We start from the raw sequence: 25,859 nt of genomic DNA, 5'->3' as shown, positions 1-25,859 counted from the left end.
GGCCATTTCAATAAAATTTTATTATCATTTACCACCAAATGTTCAGGTTTGACCCTCAGGGAATTTAAACTAAAAATTATGATTTTTTATAGTGTGGATGAATATTTCAATGTTAACATGGAGTCGATCTAGATTTTTAGGTAGTTGCAATTGTTGTATGATCTCAAATATAGTTTGTAATATTGAAGGTGGCCGATACACATTGTAAAGTTTGTCTGTGGCAATAAAAGGATTTCATTTGATTTGAAGATATTATTACATCACATATCAAATTGAACTATTTCATGAATAAACGGAATAAAAATATTCGACACAATAAATCATTCACGAGTTGGTAGACCTATAGGCCTACAGTAGAAATATTTTGATAGAAATATGATGTAAGTGATGGAATAGTTTATTTTTCATGTTGTAGAAAAGTCACAATCGGAGAAGTTCATTTAAAAAATAAATAAACCATTAAAACCTTTCAGAAATACAAATAGTCTTACATATAATTATAAATGATTCTGTGAGGTGTCTCCCTCTATACAGTATAAATATGTGTTAGGTAGCCACAGTTCTTAAAATTTCATATCAATGAGTTTTTACACTCCTCCAAAAATTATTAAAATTGAAAGAGAAAGTTGAAAAGTCAAAAACAACAAGAACGCTCCTCAAGCCAAATTGTAGTTATGAGGCCAAACTGGTCATGAGAGGTTTTAGAAAGTTTTATCTATTAAAAAGCTAATTCACCTCATCTTTCTCAGCTCTCATGCAATCCCAGAGTGGCTCAATCCATTCACCGCAAAGTATTCTGAAGATCATCATAAAAGAATGGAAAAAGTCTGAGAAGTTCCATCTGAAATGAATTATCAATCAGTGATTATTTAAGATCCAGTGTTGAGTTTATCTAGTATGCTGGATAAGGGAAGAATCTTCTATGACCGATATAACTAAAACCGGAGAATATCGATTGGTTATTCTATGTTAACACATGATCCAACATAGAATTGTTGGTTTACTCAAGTGAAATTAAAATTTGAATTCAATGTCGTCTTTTTTTATTGGAAAAGTATTACTTTCGTATAGTAATTGTAGTTTTTGTAATTATAGAATTGTTGGTTTACTCAAATGAAATTAAAATTTCAATCCAATGTCGTCTTGTATTATTGGAGAAGTATTACTATCGTATTTCATAGAACTTTAAAGTGAAAAAACACTCACATTATTTGATGTGGCGACGTTTTTTTTTCACTTTAAAGTCTTATGAAATACGATAGTAATAATAATAATAATAATAATGAAAACAAGATGGATAGTCAACAAGGAAAAGTATTATTAAAAGCTGGTAGTCTTCTGAAGCAAAGTGTATGCATGCAGCCGTGTGTGCAGCTGGAGACAGTATTTTTTTAAATATAATTGACACTCAGGATAGACAACTCTACAATCTATTTGTTAACAGAGCATTGAACTTTTTTATTAAAAATAAATAATCTATCGGATTGGATGATGACTAGGCACTACCATAGAGAATGAATAACTTAAGTAGATATCCCATGGTATAGGGCGTTTATGTCGCAACTTTTACTGTTAACTCAAGCCGATTATTGTCGATTACTGTCGAATTCACTGTTTTGGCGGGGTGAGAGTGTATGAACGGCACAATATGAGAGACCACTAGCGTCACACAGCTTCATGGGAAAGAACTACGTGGACTATCGGCTTGAGATAACAGTAAAAGTTATAAGTTGAAAGCGACATAAACGCCCTATACTATGGGATATCTTTTTATGCTATTGTTTCTCTATGGTACTACTGAATCTAGACATGACACAAACAAGTATTGAGTTTCAATATTGATGTTGCACGAGAACTCAAAATAATGAGAATTTCAATTCAAAATATCATTTTTAAATGGATGAATTTGAACAAGAGGGATAAAGAAGCATGAACTAGGAAAGGCATGAACTAGTATGGATAATAACTATGAACAATATTATACAGATGTAAGGAATAAGTATGATTTGGACTATTTTACCTTGGAACTGGATCGGGATCAAACTTGTCTGGCGTGTAGTCTTTAGAAAACAACTGCATTCCAATCACAGCGAATATGTAGATGACAATAACAAGTACGAATGTCAAGTTACCCAACGCTCCTATTGTGGAAATGATGATACTCAGTAGAACTTTCATGGTCGTCCACGATTGGGCTAGTTTGAGAACTCTTAACTGCAAACAATATGAATAGAAGAAATGTAAGTACAGTACTGTAATTCGAGAGGAATAATTTTGTGGTATCGTGAACAAGAAATAATACTATCCAAGGAGATTCTAACAAGAATCTCCTAACAAAAGATACAAAATGCAAACAATATGAATGAATCACTTCACTTATATGGGCTACTTTATATAAAGGATTAAAAGTAAAGGATAATTTAAAGTTTTTAATAAAGGGTAATACAAGTTTTTATATTGTTACTATTAATATGAATGAATTATGAATACAAAAAATATGAGTACAGTACTGTGATTCAAGAGAAATAAGTGTGTGGCATCATGGATAAGAGATTACTAACTGATTACTATCTGAGGAGATTCTAAAATAAATCTCCTAACACATAGATTCTCCCACATCTAGGAAGATTTCCAATACAAATAAAAATACAGATCATTCCATTCTTCGTTGCAAATTATTTATTACGATCAAAAATTGGAATTTGATGAAAATGTTCAAGTTTTATTAAAGGAAGGTTCAATTTAAACACTAGAATTTTTTATTTAATTTTTAGCTTTGTCAGTTCCTTACATTGGTAACTGCAAATGAAAATTTCGATGGGAGAATTCAGATAACGGATACTCACTATGGAATAAATGTTATGCATAAATTAGTGTAGTTTTCGATGCACTAATTGTTGGACTCTTTAAATAATATTTATTTATTACTTTATATTTGTTTACTTTGTGGATAGGCTATTCGTATTTAGCAAATAGTTGAAATTTCAAAGAGCACTCACTTCTCAAACTGTCTCACAAATTGAGATTCTATTAATAAGGACAATCAAAGTATTATTGACTTGAATTATGTTAATTTATTAGATGATTTGTTGACATTGAGATTCTATTTGAAAGAAAAGAATTGATTTTTTTCTTGTGGTTTAAACTTTCAAGTATTTTTGCTTTAGATGATTTGATGAAACACTTACCAGTCTTAAACCTCTCAAAACAGACAGTCCGTCGACCAACTCGAAGGAGAGGTCGAGCAGACTGGCAGAAACAATAATTAGGTCGAAAATATTCCAACCGCAATCGAAAAACTCCTTGCTTAGTGCCATCAACTTCAGTGTGCACTCTAACGTGAATATCGACGTGAAAACCTGCAAAAATAAAATTTATTGAATACTTATTTTTAAACGAAAATCCCAATTAAATGCTGTAAATCACCCCGAAGACTTCTGCTACTGCAAATATTAACAACAGGGTAAACAGCTAGATGGACATTCGATGAGCGCTGCTATACGAAAATTATTTGTCAGCCCAGCGCTCATCGAATGTCCATCTAGCTGTTTTCTCTGTTGTTAATATTTGCAGTAGCAGAAGTCTTCGGGGTGATTTACAGCATTTAATTGGGATTTTCGTTTAATAATAATTATTCATTAATTAGAATTTGAACAAATGCAACTTCCAATTTATTTCAAACTGTATAAAATTTATTCATTTATTAGGTCAGAAACATCACATTATTGAGAAGAAATGTCTTGACCGAACTTGGTGAGACCAGACATGAGACTTCAGATTATAAAAGCCATACCTATATATTATGATGAGAAACTACAATTACACCCGGTTGCACAAGAGTCGATTAACTTCTAATCCCAATTAAATGTGACGAGAAACAATCAGAGCTTTTTAAAAACACCTTCTCTGATTGGTTCTCCTGGAATTTAATCATGTTTGAAATTAAATGGGCTTTTGTGAAGCCGTGCTGGTTGCCGTGTTACAGGTTGTAACAGCACTATAACTCCATCTTGTAACCCACTAATGTAATAAAAACTATGACTAGATTATAACTATTTTCAAAGATAACTGGTTCTATGATTATACTACAGAGTGTGGCAGAGCCGATTGACGAGTTTGGAAGGGTTATCCCATTATATTAAGCGAGAAATTTCTGTATTTATATATTTGGTTATTTTTATATCTGGTTATTTATGTTTAACGGATCTCGAAAACGGCTCTAACGATTTTCACGAAATTTGGAACATAGTAGGTTTATGATATAAAAATTTGATTGCTTTAGGTCTCATCCTTGGGAAAACTCGCTGAACGACATTAAAAGGATAATTCATACATGGCTGAAACAGCTGTGGATAGTAAAAAAGTGAGTGAGCGAGTGAGTATGTGAAAAATCAAAATATCGCATCCCCGAAATTCATAAGATGACATATAGCCAGCTATGAAATATGAACACAATCATTTTAGAGAATTGTGTTCTGTTTATCAATAAATAAACGAGCGAGGCTCGATGTCCCGATATTAAGTAATGAACCGTTCAACTAAGAAATAAATTGATGGATTCAATTCAGTTTGAAATGTATTTTTATTGTTAATTTTTGAAAATTATATCAGTTAATGGTGGCCATCAGCAGCAATACACTGATGTAGCGTATTTTTGAAGTTTTAAAACGCAGTTTGGCACACTGCGATTGGTAAGGCCTGAATCTCTTCTCTGATTCGCTCTTCTACATCTTCCAAGGTATGTTGACGATCTTTGATAACTTTAATTTGAGGTAATCCCATAGAAAAAATAGTATATGCTTAAATCGGGTGAGCGTGTCGGCCACGTCAAATCCACCCTTAGTGAGATAAGCCGGCCTGGGAACATTTGTCACAACACTTTCATAGAAATGCGCCATGTAGCTTCATCCTGCTAAAACCATATTTCTCCCAAGTCATGTTCCTCAGCAAGTTCTTCCAATTTAGGGCGCAGAAACGTTTGTAGCATTGTCACATAACGTTGGGAGGTGACATTGACAGTGATGTTGCCATTATCAAAGAACTATGGCCAGCACGCTCACCCCATTTAAGCATATGGGATCTTTTTCTATGGGGTTACCTCAAAAAAAAAGTTTTTAAACATCGCCCACACACTGGAAGTGGAATGGGAGATATCTTTGTTGAATTTAAATATTTGGAGAGAATACTGTTGGAAATCTATTGAGGGGAGATCAGTATTATTAAGGTGTGAGAGCAAGCAATCAATTCAATGAACCACTACAAGGACTCATGAACGGTTCAATATGAGAGATTGTCAAAGTATATTTGAAAGAAGTCAGGAGCTATTTGTGGATTTTTTTTAGAATCACAATGCAAAATCAATGACTACTTGAAATTTATGACTGATTATTGTAACATAGTTTAAATTATCTTAAATTGTATTCATGCTCATAAGGAAGGACTCTGGTATTGCAAATAGAAACTGTACGAGAAAAGATCCATACTTTTTTCATTCAATCACACAAACTATGTTATGGAGTCTGTGTTATATCTAAAAAATATAAAAAAAACCCATAGAAGTAGAAGATAATTTCCAATAAGGAAACATTAATCTATACAGTCAATACATTGACTCTCTGTCAAATGAAACCTTGAAATTTAATAAATGTGACAACCGATCATGCTTTGGAGCAAACCCTCATTCGATCATCCAAAACTGAGTGATGGAATAGCTAGTTCTTCAAAGGCTTTCCTCAAATGGCTGCTACTATATAAATCTTCCATCAAAGATATTCTGTTCAAGTATGTTGATATCATTATGGATATCACTGGAGATTGTGAAGAAAGTCATCGAATGAAGTAAAACAAGAATAATGAGAGATGAGAATGATTTCCAGAAGCATAACCTTCTCAAGAGAACATAACATTTTTCTTCAAGACTCTGATGTTCAACAGAATCTGCATAATGTTATCAATGGTCTGGAAGCAAGTGAAGAAGTGTGTGATTCTCTTTTGATCGTATAGAAAGAAATAGTTATTCGGTCTCCAATGAATTTTATCTGAACATAGTTGTGGCAAATTGTAAAAGTGTATTCTCACCTATAAAAAGAAACAGAGTTCTTTCATTCTCCACGATGCAATCAAACAAAAATCCTAGTCTTAGTTAATTCTAGAACAAAAAGATCTGATCTCTGTATTTTTACTAGGTAGCTGTTTAAAGATAATTCAGCATTGAAGTTTTAGTGCAGCATGCATTTCTACAATAACCGCAATCTCTGTCAACATTTGATGGATATTTGAAAAAAACTCTTAATCTCACTTGGCCCATGAAATTGTAAGTGAAACTAGTTGTGGATTTGACTAAATCCCTAAATATCGTTGACAAATTCGCATAATGATGACATGGCTCTCCTGAATTCAACTCCTACTTCACTTTTCAAAACTTCAATACGCTGCAAGATTATGGAAACTTTGTGATGAGAAGAGTTATGAAAATTCTCAATAAAGATGGAGTGATACAGGTGGACATAGCTTTTCATGTCTATGGTCTAAAATCAAACAAAGGTAGTGAACATATTAGAAGCAACAGAGTAAAAGAATCACTCCAATAATATGCTCTCCAAACCATCGAGACTTGATTTCTAAATCTGTGGCAGAGATTTATTAATATGACATGCAAGAATCTATAAAGGATTAATCCATACGTTAGCTACGTGCAGGAATACATACATTCATTCATTCATTTGTGGATAAAATTACAAATCATATAAATATGTTTGGGAAAGAATAACAGGCATGGCCCAAAACTATTCGAATCCCAAATTTTGATACTGAATGAATAGCTTATTCCCATCAACTTCAGTGTGCACTCTAACGTGAATATCGACGTGAAAACCTGCAAAAATAAAATTTATTGAATACTTATTTTTAAACGAAAATCCCAATTAAATGCTGTAAATCACCCCGAAGACTTCTGCTACTGCAAATATTAACAACAGGGTAAACAGCTAGATGGACATTCGATGAGCGCTGCTATACGAAAATTATTTGTCAGCCCAGCGCTCATCGAATGTCCATCTAGCTGTTTTCTCTGTTGTTAATATTTGCAGTAGCAGAAGTCTTCGGGGTGATTTACAGCATTTAATTGGGATTTTCGTTTAATAATAATTATTCATTAATTAGAATTTGAACAAATGCAACTTCCAATTTATTTCAAACTGTATAAAATTTATTCATTTATTAGGTCAGAAACATCACATTATTGAGAAGAAATGTCTTGACCGAACTTGGTGAGACCAGACATGAGACTTCAGATTATAAAAGCCATACCTATATATTATGATGAGAAACTACAATTACACCCGGTTGCACAAGAGTCGATTAACTTCTAATCCCAATTAAATGTGACGAGAAACAATCAGAGCTTTTTAAAAACACCTTCTCTGATTGGTTCTCCTGGAATTTAATCATGTTTGAAATTAAATGGGCTTTTGTGAAGCCGTGCTGGTTGCCGTGTTACAGGTTGTAACAGCACTATAACTCCATCTTGTAACCCACTAATGTAATAAAAACTATGACTAGATTATAACTATTTTCAAAGATAACTGGTTCTATGATTATACTACAGAGTGTGGCAGAGCCGATTGACGAGTTTGGAAGGGTTATCCCATTATATTAAGCGAGAAATTTCTGTATTTATATATTTGGTTATTTTTATATCTGGTTATTTATGTTTAACGGATCTCGAAAACGGCTCTAACGATTTTCACGAAATTTGGAACATAGTAGGTTTATGATATAAAAATTTGATTGCTTTAGGTCTCATCCTTGGGAAAACTCGCTGAACGACATTAAAAGGATAATTCATACATGGCTGAAACAGCTGTGGATAGTAAAAAAGTGAGTGAGCGAGTGAGTATGTGAAAAATCAAAATATCGCATCCCCGAAATTCATAAGATGACATATAGCCAGCTATGAAATATGAACACAATCATTTTAGAGAATTGTGTTCTGTTTATCAATAAATAAACGAGCGAGGCTCGATGTCCCGATATTAAGTAATGAACCGTTCAACTAAGAAATAAATTGATGGATTCAATTCAGTTTGAAATGTAGTTTTTATTGTTAATTTTTGAAAATTATATCAGTTTAATGGTGGCCATCAGCAGCAATACACTGATGTAGCGTATTTTTGAAGTTTTAAAACGCAGTTTGGCACACTGCGATTGGTAAGGCCTGAATCTCTTCTCTGATTCGCTCTTCTACATCTTCCAAGGTATGTTGACGATCTTTGATAACTTTAATTTGAGGTAATCCCATAGAAAAAATAGTATATGCTTAAATCGGGTGAGCGTGTCGGCCACGTCAAATCCACCCTTAGTGAGATAAGCCGGCCTGGGAACATTTGTCACAACACTTTCATAGAAATGCGCCATGTAGCTTCATCCTGCTAAAACCATATTTCTCCCAAGTCATGTTCCTCAGCAAGTTCTTCCAATTTAGGGCGCAGAAACGTTTGTAGCATTGTCACATAACGTTGGGAGGTGACATTGACAGTGATGTTGCCATTATCAAAGAACTATGGCCAGCACGCTCACCCCATTTAAGCATATGGGATCTTTTTCTATGGGGTTACCTCAAAAAAAAAGTTTTTAAACATCGCCCACACACCTTGGAAGAACTAAAGTAGCTAATCAGAGACGAGATCCAGGCCTTACCAATCGCAGTGTGCCAAAATGCGATTTAAAAATTCAAAATACGCTACATGAGTGTATTGCTGCTGATGGCCGCCATTAAACTGATATAATTTTCAAAAATTGACAATAATAACTACATTTCAAACTGAATTGAACCCATTAGAAATTTGTTTCTAAGTTGAATGGTTCATTAATTATAACCCTTCCAAACTCGACAATCGGCTCTGCCCCACTCTGTATAACACAACTTTTCATCCAGTATATTGAAAAAAAATAATATCAACACTACCTGATATTACCTGTATTAAGGTAATATCAACACTACCAATACCTGTATTAGAGGTGGCTTTGCTACTACTCTACTACTCAGTACTCACTAATCTTGTTATTTATGAAATTTAATAATTCAAATAAGATTGGTAAGTAGACATATAAATAGAAAATCTGTATCTGTATCTGGACCTGAACCTAAATAATAATATGCTAAAAATCGAGAAATGTTGATTTTTTCCCAATTCAGAATATTCAATTTAACAAGATGAAATTGGTTATGAATCTCTACAGTTAGACGAATAAATAATTGAATATTTGATAAAAATGGAAGATTGGAGGAAGGAAATAATTATTTGAATAACGTAGGAAATCACATTTACAATGAATAAATAACAGAATATGTCTTACAATATTAGTAAGCACTACTCAAACTTTAATGTTTTTAAATATCTCAATTATTGAGGTATTCGTCGATTTTTTATTTTGATGTCTTCACTTTTATAATCTTTATCAATAATATCAGTTACAAAAATTATTATTATTATTATTATTATTATTATTATTATTATTAGCGTATGACTTGACTTGTGGGGAATCCTATAGAAAGTTCCACTTAGCCGACATAACCACAATCTCCCATGACGGAAAACTGTGAAAATTCTTGATTTTCATATATTCAAGAATATGAATATACTGTTTACTTATCTTTTTTTTAATTATTATTTTCTTTCCTGTAATCTTTAATAGTTATTTTTCCCCCATTGTTTTTTTTTCTCAAGAATCTTTGGAAAAGATTGTCTTATCTTCTCTCTTTTTACATTTTTCTTTATAAAAATGGAATTTGATTTGATTATTCTGGGCAAATGCTTTTTGCTTTATTTTCACATTTTTCTTTATAAGGAAGCAATTGATTTGATTATTTGAACTGTGTAAATGCTTTTTGTTTTCTTTTCTTTTTTACTATATTTCATAATGTAGATAAGTTGAAATGTTGTTTCAGTTGCTTGTGTAAATAAGGGTCTCCATGGATTTCTGTGAGCCTTTGTATGTGATGAAAAATGAATAACTAAAAATATTCTACTGTGTAATTGCCAGAACTGTGTACCTACATGTGAAATTAAGTTTGTAGCGTGAATGTTGATGTTGTGGAACTTTTCCATAATTAAATAGACTTAAAACGTTGTCAAAAATCCACTTTGATTGAATAAAAATTAATATTTAACAAGAGCGTGCTTTGGTGTGTGGATTTTTGACAACGTTTTAAGTCTATTCAATTACCTATATGTGTTCTGTTTTGCTGTGTAGGACAAAGAAAATATTAAATTTCACTCTAATAGCTTAACCTACTGAATTGATATGGAATCTGCTATTAGTCCACCAGATGGATATAATTATACTCGATATACGATTATAGAATACTCACTTTATTGCCAATATCGAGCATGTTGAGAATTGATTCACTCATGCCGTGATGCTCAGTCGCCAGGAACATTGTGTTGAGTACAATGCACAATGTTATTAGCAATTCAAATAATGGATCACGAACCACCTTATAAAGGCAGTTCTGGAATCTCAGCCAACCTTCGTAGTCGACACAGCATTCAGTACATTTTTCACAATTGCGATCAACTAGATCATCTGCAAAAATAGAGGGGATAAAATCAACTCAATTGTAACAATTGACTTGCAAGAAAGAGTGTCAATAGTCTGACATTTTTTAATGAATTAAATATTTATTGGGACATAAATCGTTTAATACAAACATAATACATTCTGCACTAATAAAAGATTATTGATTAGTGATTAGCCTGAAAATACGTATTCTTTCATTCATCGTTATTCCTGAAAAATAGGTACTCTACGGTCCTTAAGCTCAATAGCATTTTTATTACATTCCAAGGTTAACAATCAGCTCATCCAATTTCCAATTGAAACACATTATCCTATTATATTAAGCGAGCAATTTCTGTATATGGTTATATATACCATATGGTTATGGTTATGGTTATGGTTATATGGTTATCTGGTTATGTATGTCCAACGGATCTCGAAAACGGCACTAACGATTTTCACGAAATTTGGAACATAGTATATTTATGATATAAAAATTCGATTGCACTGGGTCTCATCCCTGGGAAAACTCGCTGCAGGACAAGAAAAGGATAATAATTATTCATCATTGGAAAAACATATGATAATTTTGTTGTCTGTCGATAACAGAAGATGAGAGTGCCTGTGTGGAAGAGAGGCAGAATTATTTCCAGCTGTTATTCACGAGAAATATTAATCTAAAAATTTTAATCGATTTGATCAGAATAATCTGATTTGTTGTCATGACATAGTATATCATTCTAAATAATAGTATAAATTAATTTTCAAAGTTAATTATTATTCTACAGTTTTAAGTGATTAGTGAGTGTTATTTTGTTATTCAATTTGGTTCGTAAACAATCTAAATTAGTACTTTTCTGTTTTCAAATGTTTGGACTGAAAATTTGACCTGAATTCAAGTGTATGGAACATAACCTACTCTTTGGAATATTTATGGTGTATAAATCGAAATTCGGGGAAGAAACAGTTTTGGGCTGTGCCTGTTAGTCCTTCCCCAATCATTTTGAAGAATTGTGTTCTGTTTATCAATTAATAAATAACGAGCGAAGCTCGGTGCCCCGATATTAATGTGTTATATGTAAACTTGAAGCTACTTTGAATATTTTATTGGACAAAATTAGGAACAAAAGAACATTAATTGGGCTAGCACTTGTATTTCAATCTGATATTGTAATTTTTTATCCAATGAATGAATAATAAATGCGACTATAGCTTGCTGATTTAATCCTGGGGATGCAGTTGAACTTAGAGTTGAATTGCTATTGAGCATATAGGCCTTAGTCAGTAATTATTTGTTAAGGTCAAATTCCTAAGCGACGACTGTAGCCGCGCTGCTATAGTAGACATAAAATATATAGGCAACAATAATATAATGTGATAGACTGCAGCCGTTGATAGAGTCATTGCTTGAGAGATCTGACCTTTAGGCTGATTCATATTCCAAGTTTTAATGAACTGGTGTAGTGATAGCAAAACTAAACTGTGGATAATACGATTTCTTGAATAAAATACAACCTTGACATAATAATAATATTTTATCAATGATTGAATTAGAGATTTATGAAATCACCAAAGATTTGTGAAATCATAATTTCAAATCATCAACGATTTATGGAATCATAATTTCAAATCATCAACGATTTATGAAATCATAATTTCAAATCATCAAAGATTTATGAAATCATAATTTCAAATCATCAATTATCATCATTTGTGATCATCATCATTTTAGATCTAAATCATGTTCCAAAACCGATCATACACTGTGTGCACAGCCTAACTTGAAATATCTGAAAATTGTGCCTGAAATCAGCAAAATTCAGCCTTGATGTAATTCAATGTTCGAATACCGGTACTGCACCATACGAATACGATATTCCATATTTCTAGTCTAATGATATGTGCCAAATATTCGAAAAATTCAACAGCTTAAAGTTGCAACCATTAAGTTATTTGAAGAATTTACAGCATTCGCTACAGTATTGTGTTGCCTTTGATCTCGAGCAAACGATGTATCCACATTCTAAATACGCCTCACTGATGTCACAATGTGCATAAACCGATAATAATTGTAATTATTGAGCATTGCTTTCTGGAACAATCTCAAAATCCGTCAAGAATGTGTTGAATGCTTTGAACTGAGATACAATTCGAACTGACAATTTTCGAGTTAGTGACTTCAAATTCATGGCGGATAAAATTTACAACACATGAATACCGATTATATTTCAAGAATCAATAATTGATAGACATGATTGCCAAATTCAATAATAATAATACAATTTCTTTCAGTAACTCACAGAGATTAGAGCGTGACAGAGATTAAGGGACAAACAACATTGATACGTCTATAGTCCAAAGAAATATTAGTCTCGCATCATTCTGCTAGTCATGGTCGTTATTTTCCACCTTACTTATGTCAAAAGTTTCATAAAATCAGTCAATGCTCAATCGGTCCTTGATGATTCTCGGTTGAATTTTTTAAAGAATTCTAGTCATTCTTTCTCTTTGTTAATTGAGAATAATCAAAAAAATAAAGAATAAGCAGATTGAGCATAATAACTGATGATCCTTCATTAAAAGTTCTGGAAGAATTTTGAAATAATCCTTTTCTACAATATTGTAGATAGACAATAATGTATAAAAGGTTGAGTTTGAATGATCAATATGAACTTCAATTCCACTGGATTTTTTTTAGACTTACTGAAGAATTTTTGCAATAAGAAGTATTATCAAACATGTGAAATTATCATCTTTGGAATGCACTATGTTGATTATCTATTGTATGTAATTTGAATAAATTTGTAGATTTAGTGCCGGTTGCACAAAAGTCGGTTAAATTTTAACAATGGCTAATCCCATAAGAACCAATCAGAGATGCAGTCTTTTCAAAAAGGCCTTCTCTGATTGATTCTCGTTAAATGAATCACGGTTAAAATTTAACCGGCTTTTGTGCAACCGGGCCTTAGACCTTATAGCATTATTTCGTAATATAATCTACATCATAATTTGCATAATATTACGTTTTTAAATATTCAATTGCTGACCATGCTTATTGCCTTTTCGTAGTTTTACAGCAAATGAAATTCTTGAGCTTGTAAAACTCGTGACATGGGAGTAAGCTTGTTTTAAATCAGATATCAAGTTCTATAGACAGCTGCTACATAAACGTTAATATTTGTGCAATCGAAATGAAGTTTAAAAAAGCTCTTAACTCCATGAACTAAAAGTTATAATTCATGGATTCCCCATTTACTTGCTGTGTGCGAATTCTCTAAATTGATAAAGAACGTTGCTAGAAGTTAATGCTTTCAATCTGTACAAGTGTTTCAGTATTAATAAAAAGAGTTTTTATGATGGATACTTACCTAAAACTACAACCTGAGAAAGATAATCAGGAGGAAGAGTGTAGACTGGGTTTTGAGCGCCCTGCAAAGGGCTCACTCCATTACACTTCATCACTTTAATCTCTTTCTCCCTCTGCGTTCGCACCGCATCCAGCCTCTGTAATGAATGGATGTTAACGATCAATTAGGTAGGTAAGATTGCTACAGCATTGAAATCAGCATTTCACTTTATTAATAAGAAACACTGGAGAGATTATGGATTAAAAACACTGTTTTCAATGATAGAACAAGATGATTATTGTAATAAATTATATTGATTATTGATAGATATACAGAGTGTTCTGAAAAAAAGTTGCCCATAAGTCAGGACGTGATTCCTCTAATCAAAAGAAGAAAAAATGTTCTAATTAACAAAGGTTCGAAAATGCTTGGTTACCAAGTTATATAGGATGAAAGATTTCGTCTGAATTTCAGTTCCCCTGCCGAAACGAAGCACTACAGCTATTTGTTTGCTGTCAATTACGATGTATAATTTACTTGTACTTTATGTAAAATGAACTGAGAAAATGAATAAAACCGTTTCTAGACCTGTAGCTACAGTAATTTTTAAGATATGTGACGAAATACGCGAAACTTGGTCCCGAAAAACAAGTTCCTCTAAGGTTTGAAGCAGATTTACTATGTTAAATGTATAATAAACACAAAATATTTTTACAGAACTTGTAGAAAATTTAATTTTGAAGAGAAAGATGTAGAATAAGTGTATAATAGACAAACGCAACCTTAAAAAAATAATCCTTTATTACATACAAAACGCATGAAAAATAGAGAACTTAACAGATTTTGTACTGTAGCTACAGGTCTGGAAACGGTTTTATTAATTTCTCAGTTCATTTTACATAAAGTACGCTAGATTGTAGATCGTAATTAACAACCAACAAATACCCGTGCCGTGGGGCTTCGTCTCAGCGGGGGCACAGAAATTCAGACGAAATCTTCCACTCTGTATAACTTGGTAACTAAGCATTTCCGAACATATGTTAATTAGAACTTCTTTTGATGTGAGGAATCTCGCCTTGACTTGTGGGCACCTTTTTTTAGAACACCCTGTATAAGTTAGATAATATTGTATTAGATGATTCTTGTAAAAGAAATAGATTGAATTATTGTGAGAAAACGAAAGCAAAGCCAGATGCTGATTATTTTGATGCTAAATCGCAATTTTTAAAATGAAAATTTAATCTTTTCAATTTAACAACTTTAAACTTCAAAAGATGAATGGTTATTAATCATGGAATAACACGATTCATGACTCTTCTGAGACAAGTATTAATATTATGGATGAATTGAGTACCTGTAATAGAGGATGGATGTTGGCGACATCTTCAGAGGTGCCGTCCCCTTCCTCGTGATCATCCACAACTCCCGAATCATCCAGCGATGACTCTCTATTGTTGCCGTCACTATTATTACTACTAGCTTGTCTACTACTAAGCTGGCCACGATTCACACGACCTGCAAATATTGATGCATAAAATTAAATGACAATTATGAGTGAGTAATATGAGTCATTGATATGGCTGCAACTCAAAATAACTTTTCCGGGCTGCAAGTAATAAAGTGAGAGTCGCAGTGATAATTTCCAACCTTCGAAAGAAGGAACCAAAGGAAGAAAAAGAATGTAAGTCAAGTACCAATTAGTGATATGGAGGTGTTCCAGTTTCAATTTTAAATCATTGAAAAAAACCTTTCGCAAATAATATGAAGATTTCATTTCAGTGTAGCCTATATATAAAACTTGGTTACATAGTGAAAATTATATTTAATGTTTACAAATAATTACACAAAGATTGCTTCAATGCAAGTGCAGCATACAAGATCTATTCAACAATCACACCGGGCACTGCACTATAAAAAGTTTACAGCCAACTGGAGTCTGGAGTTGTGTAGGCACTTAATGTTTGTGCCTTTAGTGAGTGTTAATGTTCATCGCTGTTTCAAGCTGTTTTGTCTTCAAGCACCCATGAAAATTCTATTAGGAGAGAATAGAGAAACTGGTTTAATAAATTCTTGAACTTATTATTATTATTTATCACTTATTACACAATTTTCACATGAAATCACTTGATAGAGTAAAGCTCTAGTGATGTATGAAACGTCAACTTATATATAAATGGAAACAATGACTAGATGCTAATACATATTGCATGATACATTAAGCTTCAGTGAAGATTTTTTTCAAAAAATTCCTCAATTTTATATTGGCAAATATTTAAGAGACTATATTTAAGGCTTTCTTGGAAACAATCATGGGTAGCACAGCATTGTCTTTAATTCTATGTGGCAAAGCATTGAAAATATTTATCCCTATGTAATATAAAATTAAATTTCGTGTTTGAAAATTTCTCTAATAAGTGAATATTCTCGATTTTCAAAATAACTGAGTGTTATAAATTATTATTATTTTGAAATTTGGAAGATCCAAATTAAAAAGAATGGTTTGTATAAATATTTTTGGTCAGAAAATTTTGTGGAAATCTAGAAGACATAACCTCATTTCGGACTTTTAATGTTACCTAAATTTGGGAGAGAAATAGTACAAGGTAGGCTATTCTTAGTTTTTCTCTACCAGTCTGTGCTTCATTGTAAGAAAGAATAAATAAAGAATATGGGTCTTTTTCAAGTAACGTGAGTCTATGATTTGGGTGTAGATAAGGCCTCTAAAACGTGTACTATATGCATGCGTCACCCGTCCCTGATCACAAAGATTTCTATTCCTAAAAACAAAAAGAGCCAGTTCCAATATATAAATAGCAGTAGGAAGGTTGTGTTTCTTAAATAAGGGTCTACTGGAACATCTATTGGAAAGACAAATTATTTAGAGTTTTTAAATGAACAAATAAATGAGTTATATAGTATTGGAGCTAGACGCTATAGACTACTTCTTGACATTATATTACAGTGAATCAGAGAATTTTAAGACATGATTTCTGTGATGAAGAACTAACTGTATAAAAATTCAAATAATTTTTTAAGATTTTCAGAAATTCTGATTTTCCAATCAATGAAACTAGAAGAAATGTATAGGCTAAGTTGTTTATGACTGGAATGATAAATAGACTTAAACAATATACGAGATACGCGTCAACGGATTTCAGCTCTAGCAATGTACGGCATTTATGTACTATAACTCACTTTTACTTGAGTTAGAATACCGGTATGTTAGAGCCAATAGATAGGCCTACTTTGTTACTATAACTGGAATTATATTTCACAATCAATGATACCTGGAGAGATGGCAGCGTTGATGAGATGATCTAGTCATATCTCAAGGAAGTCTTTGAGTAGTGTTGTTCTCCGCTTTTCAGTTATATCTATTTGGTTTTCCAGGTCTCCCCTGTCAGTGCTTTCGGCTCGTTCTATTTCCCAAGACAAATTTTCTATTTCTGCTTCCAGTTGCGCTTGCTGGTATTCGAACAGTTCTTTCCTGGGTCCTGGCTCCATGAAATAGGCGTAAGGATAGGTGTATTGGAGGGTGTATCTGCACTTGGCTAACAAAGCAGCAGCATCAATTAGATATTGCCAGTCAATCCATGTTCCAGATGAGTTCATCACTTTCATGTTTATTCTACTTTTTATTTTTGTTACAGTCTGTTCCTCAAGTTGCAAACTCTTACAATGGTTTTCCCACCTTTCGTAATAGTGAAGATACTTTTTTAATGCCTCCCTGGCTTGGGTATGGGCCGATTCATTGGCGATATTCGGATTTTCCTTATATCTAGAGCACGCGTAATATTCTGGATCATGACACTTCCAGTCTCCCAGACACATCCAACAGAATTCGTGCTTGCAATTGTAGCAATGCATGTGATTACAGCCACCATTTTTCTCAATACATATGTGACAACGTGGGCAATCTTTAGTATGTGCACTAATGTAGTTAGCCGTTTCGCTGTCGTCTACGCATTTGTTCAGCCATTTTCTAATGGTATTGCAGTCGGTCGGCGCATGGTAATCTCCCCCACATCGGAAACAAAACGAAGTTTTACAATAGGAGCATATCGCCCGCTTAGCTTTCGGCTCTTTGGATCTGAGTACAATTTGGCAGTTTGGACCAGGACAGAATCTTAGTTGAGGATGTGATTTCACATAATCCCTGAACGCGAATTGTTGATACTTGTCCCGAAGCTGTGGTTTTGTAAGAAGTGTCAATACAAAGTCCTCAGGAGCTAGAACCTCACAATCTTTGGCCATACAAGAGATACCCGTTGAAATGCCGGTCTTAATCTGCACCTCGAAGTGAATAGCCCAGCACATGTTACAGAAAGAATGTCCACAACATAAACTGCTAAATTTGTCAAAGAAAATCGAAGACACACAAACGGGGCAGGAAATTTTCATGCCAGCACTGGTTGAGCTTTTTGATGTGTCTGGGGGAACAGGAGGCTTGACACACGAAGTGACAAGCAATCGTTCCGCATCACGCCTGTATTCGGCCGTTACCGTCAGGCAGCCCCACTCGTGACTGTGCAGCAACATTTTTGCCAACGAGGGAGTGATCTGCAAATTATTGCTGAGCATCTCGACGCTTTCATTTAGCAATCTCTCAACTTGCTCAACATTTAGACAATCAAAAGCGAAGTACTCCGGGTCGGTTTTGTATGGATCTATTTGCTCTACATCACAGTCCTCCCCAGTGTTGTAATAATCCTCGTAGCCACAATCATCATCATCAGAGAAATCCATTTCTGAACTGTTCTTGTCAACAGACATTTTTCAGCCACCCCACAAAAAACAAATGTTCAATAGAATTACAAGTACAATGATTATAATAGTAGAAGTAATCAATGAATTTAGGAATCACATTTTTTTTTCAAGACATTATTCCAATTTTTACATGTAAACCCCAATGTTGACAAACGTAAACATTTGACTGATGTCAAAAGGGTAATGGAGAGTGTCTTTAGGCTATGAAAAACTGAAATTTAGAGAAGTAATTCACTTCAAAGGCGCGGTAAAGATATTAAATGGAAAGTTGACTTGGAATAGACAATCTCAATCTGTCTCAACTCCCTCAACACAAATAAATTGTTCTGTCCATTGATCGCAAATCAATTGCAACAAAAAATTTAACGATAGGTAGAATTGCCACTTTTAGAATAGATAGTCACTTTTACCGATCTACACTTACGCAGAGTTGTATATTTTTATTTGTATTATCGTAACTGTAATTAATGCAAAACTAAACAGAAAACTATTTGTTGCTATGGCGCTAACCCATAAATCACCTTTTCAGTCAGTTTCTATTCTAATGGTATACTTAATTGCAAAACAAATCACTTTTTGTCATCACCAAAAAGTTAGAATTACAATACACTATTCAAATCTAAAATTGGAAATTGCTTTTCAAGTTCCAATCTAAATCTAATCTTATTTTTCAATCTATGTTTTCATAACCTCAAGCTTGCAACACAAACGTCAAAACACTAACCACACACGGTATCTTGGTCTCACACAGCACCATAATGCGCAAGCGCATGAACGGTTTCTTCCGTTCCATTCAATAAGTTCTTTGAATGTAACGTTCTTCGTGATGATGGCTACCGAGCACTTTGACTGGAGCTGATACTGGCAGCGAACAGCTACACTATATTCGTTTATGTGCAACTACCCAAAAAAGTCATTTTATTTGATAATGATATTCTAATAATAGTATACCATTTCATTAAATATCATACCTGGTGACGCCCTGAGTTGAGGAACTCGCTCATGAACAGTTGTGTTGTGATCTTTGAAACTTGCAACTTTTAATGATACAGAGTAGGTGAAAATTATGGAGACTGCACTGCTGAATATTTCGTTTACAGGAATAATTTGACAGTCAACCTCTTTGTCCCTCATATTAATCGAAATTCATTTTTTTCTATGAGAAGGTGGTCACGTGATACATGATTTTGATACACAGTTGCAAGAGAAAATGAATAGCGAAAACCACACATTGATATCTCAATGCTGATACCGATATATCTGATGTAATTTAACCTGTTCATTCTTGTTTGAAATAAAAGATACATTATATTTGTCAAGACAATGTATTTTTCTATGATTGAGTATTACATTTTCATAATTGAGATTGAATATTTTGTCAATTAATTATACTTCCACATTGTTAAAAACCGATCTGGCAACGTTGTGGAGCTAGAGAAAGCTAGCCTTATCTGCTTTGTCAAATGATAGACAAGGATAGCAACACCAATATTAATCGAATACTGCCATTAATCGACGCATTTGCCCAAAGAGGAGATCCTACTTCAAAACCTAACATTAAGGACATTGGGAATACTTTTAATCAGTATTTCACATCAGTTGGGTCCCTACTCACTAGCTCCTTGAATCCAGTAGGGCAATCAGAGATCAGAGATCAAGAGTACGTGGTTGATGCTGCCTTCAAATTGAAAGAGGTGACAAAAGAGGAATTATCAAATGTAATTAATAGCCTCAAAGGCAGGAGTGCTCCCGGGTATGACTGTATTCCAACACGGATAATTAAAGACAGCCTTCATACACTAATAAACCCAATACACCACATAGTGAATCTTAGCATTCAGACAGGACAGTTCCCAGAATACCTAAAAATAGCGAAGATCATTCCAATCCACAAATCAGGACCCAAAAACGAACCTACAAACTATAGACCCATTTCTCTGTTATCTACTCTGTCAAAGATCATTGAAAAATGCATTAAAATACAGTTAATGGAATATTTGAAAGAAAATAACATTCTAGCACATAACCAATACGGCTTCCAAAAAGATAAAAACACCAATGATGCATTATTTCAGGTAAACAAATACATAATAGAGTCAGTTAAAATTAAAAATAAAGTTATCATGACATTCCTGGACCTGGCTAAGGCGTTTGATTCAGTAGATAGAGACAAGCTTCTTAATAAACTTGAAGCTATTGGAGTTAGGGACACTTCTCTCCAGTGGTTCAAAAGTTATTTTTGTGAACGCCAACAATTTGTTCAGATTGATGGTGAAGACAGTGATAGGAATGGTGTAGACTATGGCGTCATTCAAGGTAGTACGCTGGGTCCAGTACTGTTCTTGATATATATTAATAATATTTCCTGGCTCAATACTACAAGCAGGATATTCCTATTTGCTGACGATACAGTGGTTATTTCTACAGGTAGGGAATGGGAAGAAGTTTATGAAAATGCCACTAAAGATCTTTCCAAAATAAAAAACTGGTTTGACCATAATAACCTCACTGTGAATCTTGGCAAAACCAAGTACTTGCCAGTTGTTACAAGAAACCAACAAGACCCAGGGCTGAGACAGGTGAAAATGCACTCATGTGGGGATGTTGGATCTTTATCATGTGCTTGCGGGGTAATTGACAGAGTGGATCAATATAAATATCTGGGGGTCATTTTTGACCATCAGCTGAGTTGGGCACCACATATGCAGTGTGTCAAGCAAAGGCTACGACGGATGCTGTATGGTCTATCTCAGTTGAGCCAAGTACTTGATACCAGATTAAGTAAAAGAGTATACCATGCTTATGCACAGTCAGTGTTACAGTATGGTATCATTGTCTGGGGAGGGGTGTCATCTGCTAGCCTGGAGCCTCTCTCGGTTACCCAGCGCACCATTATAAAAAAAATTCTTAAAAAAGAACCCAGATATCCCACGTCGCTGTTGTTCTCGGACTTCCCTGTGCTCAATTTAAGACAACTGTATATTAAAACACTTCTCACATATATCAGGAAACACAAAATAGAACTACTCAGCAATATTCAACATAACTATCAAACTCGACACAGAAATAACCATGGATATTCAACACCTCAATTATATCACGGAATAGAACTTAGGTCTTCTCACTATCTAGCACAAATCGTCTATAGAAACTTGCCCAATGATATCAGGGAGGCTGAGAGCTGCAGAGATGTGGTGTATAAAAGGAAGCTGTTTAAATGGTTGATTGGCATAGGTTGGGCTGGAACCGAGGGCTTACTTCATTCCTATGCTTCTTAAATCTCTACAATTTGATAAATAAATTGTCACAGTCTTGAGTCCTCTTGCTCTTTTTTTTTAGCTCTTTCTTTCCATTTAAGCACTCTTCACAAATGGTCACAAAAACAGTGGTAGGGAAGTGCAATAGTCTGTAGATTGCACTCTATCATACTAGCATATAAGTTAGGTTAACTTAGTATTATGAATGTATATTATTTTGCTTATAACTATTTCAAACTTAATTTACTTTTTGTTATATTCTTGCTCATAGGAACTCTCCCCCATTCACAGATGTATAGTCTTCTTGGGGGATTCCACTTTTCAATAATGTTGCAAGTTTAAATAAAATAGTAAAGTAATTTATCTTTATATTTATTGCTTTATTGTAACTTAACTATATTTACAAATTTGTAATTTCATGTGGAAATAAATTGAATTGAATTGAATTGAATTGAATAGCGTTGACTTCACTATAAATGATATTGTAAGTGACTAATTGGTGGCATCAATTACACAATACAAAATCCATAGTGAATTTTAATTTATGAAATACTCACCTAAAGGATGCAGGGTGTCGGGGTTTGCTGGGGGCAGCGGAGGCGGAACTGGTGGTGGAGGCGGGGGCGGTGAAGCGAGAGGCGGCTCCACATAGCTGTGGCGGGGTGACGGTGACACTGAGCGACTTCCGTTGCCCTCTCCGGAGACGGCGCCGCGTCGCTTTCTTCGACGCGTCTTTTTCCGCGTGTATGACGAAAGCAGCACACCCTTCCGCGCGTCTATCTTCCGCCTGTTCTTCTTGTCCAGCTGTTTCACGGGGATTCGCGACGGATCGAAGCTGAACGTCGAGTCATCGCGGTGATCCGTCAAGTCTTTTCTCCTTTCCTATGGAATGGATGCTTCGAATATATTTCACATCATACATCTCGCATGAGAGATGAGATACGGTACATTGGATCTTTCATAAAGTGTGGTCAACATAAAAGATATCCTTGACAACTCGACATTATTTCTATTCTGTCACTTCACAATAATGATGAATACTGTATGTATCAAATGGAAACGACTTGATGTTGTCAAAACCACTGGTTTCGATTGTGACGAGTTAAGACAATTTGAGTTAATATAGTTTCGGTTGTTACACCATTATCAATCTTTAGTGAAGCCACTGTTTTGACTACATTGACTAGTAGTTTCACCACATCACCACCACAAACACAGAAAGTTGAAAAATGTGTGGTATTTTAGTAGCCTGAGCTTTTCCTGACTGGATTACATAAATCCATCCCACATATTTCAGTGAAAGTGAACGGTACACTGTGAATAATATTTTCCTCATAAGTTCTAATGGAACTACAGCAATGTATTCCCACTCAGCACGACCAAACAAGTATGAATTAGATCTTAGGAATAATACTTTCACTGTTACTGATATGTAGGGATCCAACTTAAATGTAAGTTTCAATTTTTTCTACCTCGACCAATGATCGATAGAGAATCATTGGTATTTCTTGTGAAAGCATTCACAGATTTTCTATCAGAATGAAGATCTCTGAAATCTAAACAATCAGCAATGATATTCTTCTTCGGTTGTCGGTTTTGGTCGCGTAAACGAAAACAAATCTGTGAAATAAATTCAATAATATTTACTCTGGCTATTTTCAGTGACAATGCTCAAAAGATGGAACTCCATCCAAAAATTCATCAACCACTATATTGAGTTGGAAATGGCTTTTATCTTTTCAACTGGCAGTATTATATTCAGAACTGACAATAGGATATTATAAATTCCAAGTGTTGTTCAACGTAGAAAAATATGAGTTTCTGAAGTTTCTCAATTGAATGGAACAAGTTATCTGTTTTCAAAGAGAATAAAATGGATTTTCCCTTTTATAAATAATTGAATGATAAAGTTTATATCAAGTGAATTCATATTGTTAACTATTAATTTGAATAAGTTCAAGTTGAAATGGATTTCCCTTTCAACAATAATTGAATTTGAGTTTATATTAAGTGAATTCAAATTGTTAACAAATATTAATGGAGTAAGTTCGAGTTAATGATTATTGATTATTAGGTAGAAATAAATTCAAATTGAGGTATTGTGGATAATAGCTGTTCGAATAGTGTTCATCATTATCAAGATATGGTGCAATGAAAGCAAATATAGTTAAAAAATTGATCACTCACCTCTTGCGTTATTTCAGCTTCTTCTTCATAACTTAATGCTACCACAGCCAACATTAAATTGATTAAATAGAATGAGCCAAAGAATACTACTACAGTAAAAAAGACTACACTAAGTGGTCCACATGACGCCAGGACCTGAAACAAACAAGTAATTTCTCTCATCACAAAACCATTATCATTCCATTTGGACAGAAATAAATATTACTTTCCAGTTTTTATTGACTTTAAAGAATTTCTTGACTTTGTAGTATTTATTTTGACTCTATAATAGGCTATTTGTTGACTGTATAGTCATTGGATGATACGATCCACTGTCAATACAGCTGCCATGGTTCCCAAGGATTCCTCAAAATTTAATTTAGTCCATCAGGTTCACTGTTTAGCAGTGGATTAAGAATTATGGTACTTATCCATCCATGCAGAAAAAAAAGACTTGACATTGTCAAAATGACTAAGCTAAAATAACGAGAAATTGGTGAATATTCGACATGAGTAATTGAAACAAAACTCAGAATTAAGATAATGTAAAGCCACGTCACGAGTCACAGAAACATACATTTTATAAATCGTTAGATGTGATAAAGTTCTTAATATTCAATTCCTCGAATGGTTTTTCAACTTGGATTCAAGAAAGTTTCCATAAAAATGATGAGATTATATCTTCAATATCTATTGAGATAATAAATATGAGAATATGGGATTTTCCACTAGTATTCGTTTAGCAGAATACAGTTTGCGTAGAATCATGAAAACTCACCATGTTATAAACGTTTTCCCAATAGTCGAGGGTAATTAGTTGAAAGGTGGTCAGCATAGACCAAAGGAAGTTATCAAAGCTTGTATACCCGTGGTTCGGGTTTTCACCCACACGCAAACACACGAAGCCAGGAGGGCAGTGTCTGAAACAAACAAAAAAACATTTCGAATGAAAATATACGTAGTTCTATTCAAAATTTGACAATCACAAACGTGAAAACTGTACCAAAAGAGGATCAGATCTCGTTGTAGGAGTGATTTTTCTTAAGTTAATTCCTTGTGAGGTCGAAAACCTTGTGAAGTTGAGAGTCTGTAGTTAAAATAGTTATTTGCTTGATTTGGTGGTATCAGTCTATCTAGGTGATTTATTGAGAGAAAATATTGGATTTCATAACATATAAAAACGGTGAGTTGAAAAATGCTTCTCTTCGATCGCTTATTATTAGATTCTGCTGTTTTGCATGTTCCAAATTATTTCTATGTACTTATAGTTCTATTGTTCAACAAACAAAGTTTGAGAAATACGTCCCAATTTGTTCCGGTAGAATCCTCAGATGATCCAAAAGTTATCGAAATATTGGTGCTTGTGGTGTAATAGGTAATTATCATCCACCTCATCTCAGTTAGGTTTATGCATTGTTTCTCCTATAGATTTTCTCTTTTGAAATGAAAATTGAGGGTGATGATAATGATAATACGATCTGTCTTATTGTAACCGCTTCTCAGCCCGTAGAAAAAGTCTACTAAAAACGGTGTTTTCCTGTAGAAACGATGATTAAAAAAATTAAAGTTGAGCTTTTAAAGAATTTTGTCAAAGTTTTGACGATTTGATTGCTGCGATTTCATATCAAACATGTATTTATCTCTTTTTCTCCAATTTGGTTATAACTGAATCATCTTAGAACTGAAAATCAATATTCCAAGGTATTATATTACCGTTATTCTTACAGAATACATCTCAAGAATGTTTGCATTGCTCTTGGAC

At 33.8% G+C, this 25,859-nt stretch overlaps 2 protein-coding genes across 2 annotated transcripts in view; both read right to left on the bottom strand.

Moving 5' to 3' along the window:
• Positions 1-25,859, bottom strand: part of LOC111048413 (sodium channel protein 60E) — a 245,360-nt gene that overhangs the window by 54,565 nt on the left and 164,936 nt on the right. The window contains exons 7-15 of the mRNA XM_039420001.1: positions 24,876-25,017; positions 24,119-24,253; positions 22,489-22,813; positions 15,262-15,422; positions 13,929-14,064; positions 10,373-10,587; positions 3,189-3,359; positions 2,021-2,214; positions 736-841 (exon numbers count right to left, since the gene is read on the bottom strand). Of these exons, the coding sequence (XP_039275935.1) occupies positions 736-841; positions 2,021-2,214; positions 3,189-3,359; positions 10,373-10,587; positions 13,929-14,064; positions 15,262-15,422; positions 22,489-22,813; positions 24,119-24,253; positions 24,876-25,017 (1,585 nt within the window). The remainder of the gene's footprint in view (positions 1-735; positions 842-2,020; positions 2,215-3,188; positions 3,360-10,372; positions 10,588-13,928; positions 14,065-15,261; positions 15,423-22,488; positions 22,814-24,118; positions 24,254-24,875; positions 25,018-25,859) is intronic.
• LOC120349808 (potential E3 ubiquitin-protein ligase ariadne-2-like) lies at positions 15,287-19,369 on the bottom strand. The gene is made up of 2 exons (XM_039420705.1): positions 17,195-19,369; positions 15,287-15,422 (listed from the first exon to the last, which is right to left on the bottom strand). Exon 1 carries the CDS (start codon positions 18,678-18,680, stop codon positions 17,229-17,231), a length of 1,452 nt encoding a protein of 483 aa, XP_039276639.1. The 5' UTR covers positions 18,681-19,369; the 3' UTR covers positions 15,287-15,422; positions 17,195-17,228.

This window comes from Nilaparvata lugens, chromosome 2, assembly GCF_014356525.2.
Source record: "Nilaparvata lugens isolate BPH chromosome 2, ASM1435652v1, whole genome shotgun sequence".
Taxonomy (NCBI): Eukaryota; Metazoa; Arthropoda; class Insecta; order Hemiptera; family Delphacidae; genus Nilaparvata; species Nilaparvata lugens.
This window is presented reverse-complemented; position numbering and strand designations above follow the sequence as displayed.